At 33.5% G+C, this 5,154-nt stretch overlaps 1 protein-coding gene across 4 annotated transcripts in view; it reads left to right on the top strand.

Annotated features, from left to right (window-relative positions):
• The window catches only part of LOC106460099 (alpha-catulin-like), a 155,866-nt gene that overhangs the window by 123,955 nt on the left and 26,757 nt on the right, over positions 1 to 5,154 (top strand). For all 4 annotated transcript variants that reach the window (XM_022386724.1, XM_022386723.1, XM_022386725.1 and 1 more), the window contains 2 exons: positions 1,182 to 1,268; positions 3,909 to 4,067. In XM_022386724.1, coding sequence (XP_022242432.1) covers positions 1,182 to 1,268; positions 3,909 to 4,067 — 246 coding nt within the window. The remainder of the gene's footprint in view (positions 1 to 1,181; positions 1,269 to 3,908; positions 4,068 to 5,154) is intronic.

The following is a 5,154-nucleotide window of genomic DNA, read 5'->3' as shown; positions in this document are numbered from 1 at the left end:
TGATTGTAAGATGGAAAAGCATCATCGATAAGAATGGAGATTATTTCATTTAACAAATGTTTTGTTTTGATATACAAGTTGTTCGGGTTTTTCATCTAAAAAAAGTGACATTAATTTATTGACGACCTAATATTTGAAATTTTACCCAAATACAATACAGTCAATGTTTGAAGTTATTAAAAATGTATGCCTTTTGCCCACAAAACTGTCCAAGTATACTTAACTTCACAGCATAAATCTGTTGTACTGAGTTGATTGCATAGTATTTCCCATAGTGCTGCTAAAATATTGAGATATTAAAATAACTCAAAATCTAGAGGCGATGAACAACTTCTGACAAGGGTTTTGAAACCAAAACCGTCAAATTACCATGAATCACTTGAATTTTTCTCCAGTAGCAAATTTTTTGTAGTCCAGTGTAATTTGTGATACCCATTCTTTAGACGATTTAACGTTTTATTATATACATGTGTGTGTGTTAAAGCATTAATCACTTGGATTGTTGAGACCCTTAATCACTTGAGGTTTTAAAATCGTTAGTTTTTTACAATAATAACGTGTATTAGTTTCGCATGTTATTTTCATTGCTATTATCTTGATTACTGATGTTTTATTTCTAGAAAACTTGTGTGTTATTATTGACACAATTTTCCTAATTTAGTTACTAATCTCTAGATCTGTTTGCTCTGATAGTTTCTTGATAATAATCTCTAGTATCTAGAGCATTAATATTTAGGATACTCAGTGTATTAATACTCCGAATTATAAGGATTTTTAGTTGTCTCGTTTAGGAATTCAATTTTTTTAAATCTCTGATAACTTTAAAAATATGACTCGAAGATAAGAAAGAAATATTTATCGTAGGAATAGGTTTCATGGTTAGATTTACTGAAAATACTATATTGTAATGTGTTATTATTTATTATAGTTTGCAAATTCACAGATAAAACATTAATCAACTAATATTTAACAAGCTTACCTGTTTCTTTCTTTTTCTTATCTATTTCTCTGTCTACCTGTTTGTCTAATTCCTTCATTATTCGACTGTTTCTCGCTTTAGATCCTTCTATCTATCTAAACATTGCCTCTTAGCTTTCTGCTGTAGCCAGATACGTCTCTCTCTCTTTTAGTTGTGTATGAGTATGAGTCTCTTGTTGTTGATCTTCTGCTTCTATTTTCAGGATCAAGCAGGTTCTCTTTCACCGAGTGAAGACCTTCAAGTGTCTATTCAACATATTCTGAAAGCATGCAAGGACTTGAAGAAACAGGTAAAACAAAGTACCAAGATATTCAGCTTTTCTATAGAACCTATTATGTTTTAATATCAACAGTGTAGATTCCTACATTCGCTTTTATCTAAGACAAAAGTCAATAAATCCATTGTTCTGTCTCAGCGATGAACAAAAAATTGATTCTCTTTTACTTTCTTCACAGTAAGAGATTTACATATCTAACATAAATTGAACAGTAAGTTTCTACAAACTACACACTTGATAATCAAACTCGCTATCTGTTGTTTATTTAAGAATATTTCTTTCGTTGAAATATCTTTTTTAAAACACGTTTCATAAATATATTTACCTTAATGGTGTTGAATTATTACAAGAACAAAGGTTGAAGGAAGTTATCTTAGATTATCAACTTATATTAATGTATTTTAAGTGAGAAAAGTATATTTTTTAAACAGTGGAAGTATTGATATTTTCAACTTGAACTGTGCATTTGTGGGCACATGTGACTAAACGGTTCGGACAAAATACATGAGATTCATATAAGATCGTCCTTAATGTAGAACTGCTGATCAGGGGGAAGATAGCAGCCGGCAGCTTTTGTTACCAAATAATAGATCTGTCACCGTTGGACAAATCATAGACATTTCCATCACAGCTAGGCAGGTAATCTTAGATGTAAATCGTAACAAGAAGTGTTTCTAAACACGATACATTGCTCTCACTTTTCTATTTTCAAGCTGTTCCCGTAGTGTAATCTTATCGTACGCAACACTACTATAAGCCAAAGCATGAAACTGGTGTTATGTTTACGTATTTCTATAAACTGTATACTATTAACGTATTACTATCGTGGTTCATATATGAATTAGTTGGAGGAGGGCTGCTAATAATTATTCATAAGAAGCTCTACAGAATATGTTGATAGTGGTAGAAGAGTAGCAGATTAGGATGCTAAACAGATAAAGTACAGAACATGTTGAAGGTGGAACAACTGGATGCTACAAATATAAAGTACAGAACATGTTGAAGATGGAACAACTGGATGCTACAAATATAAAGTACAGAACATGTTGAAGGTGGAAGAACTGGATGCTACAAATATAAAGTACAGAACATGTTGAAGATAGAAGAACTGGATGCTACACAGATAAAGTACAGAACATGTTGAAGGTGGAACAACTGGATGCTACAAATATAAGGTACAGAACATGTTGAAGATGGAAGAACTGGATGCTACAAATATAAAGTACGGAACATGTTGAAGGTGGAAGAACTGGATGCTACAAATATAAAGTACAGAACATGTTGAAGATGCTACAAATATAAAGTACAGAACATGTTGAAGATGCTACAAATATAAAGTACAGGACGTGTTTACAGCGGAAGAAGGACTGGATGCTAGACAGAAAAATACAGAATTTGTTTACAGTCGAAGAGGTACTGAATACGTGACAGATAAAGTACAGAATTTGTTTACAGTTGAAGATATACTTGTATACGTAACAGATAAAGTACAGAATTTGTTTACAGTTGAAGATATACTTGAATACGTAACAGATAAGGTACAGAATTTGTTTACAGTTGAAGATACACTTGAATACGTAACAGATAAAGTTAGCTCTCTGATGGTTCTGCGGTATTCCTGATTGCTTAGAATGCTAAAAATCTGGTCTTCATAACCACGATGGGCACACTAGAGATAGCTCATTGTGTAGCTTTGTGCTTAATAACAAACAAACACAATAAAGTATATATTGTCTTAACAGTCAAAGTGGTTCTGTATGCTAGAAACTATGATTCTGTATCCTGAGCAGATAATAGAGGATATAATTACAGTCGCAGAAGTACCGAATGCTAGGCTGGAATTATAAAATACGTTAACAGTGAAAGATCTACCAATTGCTAGAGAAAACTTGGAAAATGCATTGAAAGTATATAAAATGATGACAGTTGAAGAAGTTCTGGACAGCTACACTGTCACGCAAGAAGTCTTCACCTCGCATTGCACGAACTGCCAAGACATCGTTAGGACATAACACTTTTGAGGTCGACTTATCAGAAGCCATGACCCTCATCCTTGTTGATTTGGAGCTATTGGAACATCTCATGTCTTTGATTTAACGTGACTTTCCCGGTACTTTGACCAACTTGAAAGAACACCAAGTAAGGGGCATCTGTTGCACATCGGACAATGATGTCATTCAATTATACATTCTCTTACAAATGAAAACAATATCAAAAACGAACATTGTTTTCATTTAGCATTGTTAGCGTGTTGACTTATAAACCTAGCCATCAGCGCCCTCTGGTGACAATTATTTCTGGATTGGAGTAATTTTATCATCATATCATTATTTTATCTACGAAATATTACAGCTGCCTGTTGATTATCTTTTGACAAGCCACTAACTTTATAATAATCTCATATATATATATTTCAAACTATTAAACACCGTATCTCGTAAGTGGAACTCAATAGGGCTGTTACAGTGTTCATGATAGTGAAAAAATATCCAGGATCTTAAAGGTAAGAGATTATAATTTAATCATGGACAAAAGCAGGTCCACCAGTCCAACACGCCAGGGCTTGATCGGTTCTAAACGTGGTATGTTACAGTATATATTATCGCCACTTGTTACTTTAACAGTTGAGTGTATTTTGTTCTGTATTTTTAGCTCCAAGATACAACCCTTGATCACTCGGATGAACTTTTCAAAGTGACAAATGAAGTAGAATTGATGAATCGTTTGAAGAATGCAGCCGTAACGGGTGACCGGAATAAATTAGGAGGATACGCGGAGAAGTTTAGCGAGCACGTTGACCATCTTCAGGAGGTACATTAAATATTGTTTTGATCCGAGTTAGCATGATGACTTTTACAGCAAAATCTTTCTTTATTTTGTATTTTTATTCATGAAGTTTGTTTGAATTAGACAGAGTGATAACAAAACAAAATTGGTAAATTTACAGAGTTAAAATCGTTGATAATTCTAACTCCAAGCAATTCAGTCCTAAGGTTCTAAAATTATGCTTCAAAAAATTGCCTGAAGCATCAAAACATATACTTGACAAAACCAATGAAAGGTTTTAATTTTCTTACCCATGTCTAAACATCTGTTTGAATAAATCATGCCTCCAGTAGTGGTTCACTTGAACCGAGATAATGGGTTTCCATCTTAGCAATTATCTGGAAAGGAGATAGCTCCTTTTTTTAGAGAATCTATTATGATTTTTATTTGACGTTTTGGATACATATTTATCAAGTTTAATACATATGGACATCTCCTCTGGACAATTTCCTGAGGAACGACGTTTCTACACACTAATGTAAGGCTGAAGAAGATTAACGTAATGTATCGAAACGAAGTTCTTTATCATCATTAAGCTCCTCATCCAAGCTACTCACAACAAAGAAAAACAACTCTTCATCTTCATTAAGCTCCCCATGCAGGCTTCTCACAACAAAGAAAAACAACTCTTCATCTTCATTAAGCTCCCCATGCAGGCTTCTCACAACAAAGAAAAACAACTCTTCATCTTCATTAAGCTCCCCATGCTGGCTTCTCACAACAAAGAAAAACAACTCTTCATCTTCATTAAGCTTTACGTACTGGCTTCTCACAACAAAGAAAAACAAATCTTCATCTTCATTGAAATCCAAGAGAGAAAAACAAGGAAACACTTCATCAGACATTATATTTAAAATCCCCCAGCCACGTTACTCAGAACAAAGAAAAAAATTCCATCTTCATTAAGATCCACAGTCAGGCTACTCACATCAAAGAAAACAAACTTTGCATCTTCATTAAGATCTCCCAGTCAAGCTACTCACAATAAAGAAAACAACTCTTCATCTTCATTAAGATCTCCCAGTCAAGCTACTCACATCAAAGAAAACAAACTTTCCGTCTTCATTAAGAT

This window comes from Limulus polyphemus, unplaced genomic scaffold (genome assembly GCF_000517525.1).
Source record: "Limulus polyphemus unplaced genomic scaffold, Limulus_polyphemus-2.1.2 Scaffold708, whole genome shotgun sequence".
In the NCBI taxonomy this organism is placed as follows: Eukaryota; Metazoa; Arthropoda; class Merostomata; order Xiphosura; family Limulidae; genus Limulus; species Limulus polyphemus.
Note: the sequence above shows the minus strand (reverse complement) of the source record. Positions and strands in the feature narration are given on the sequence as shown.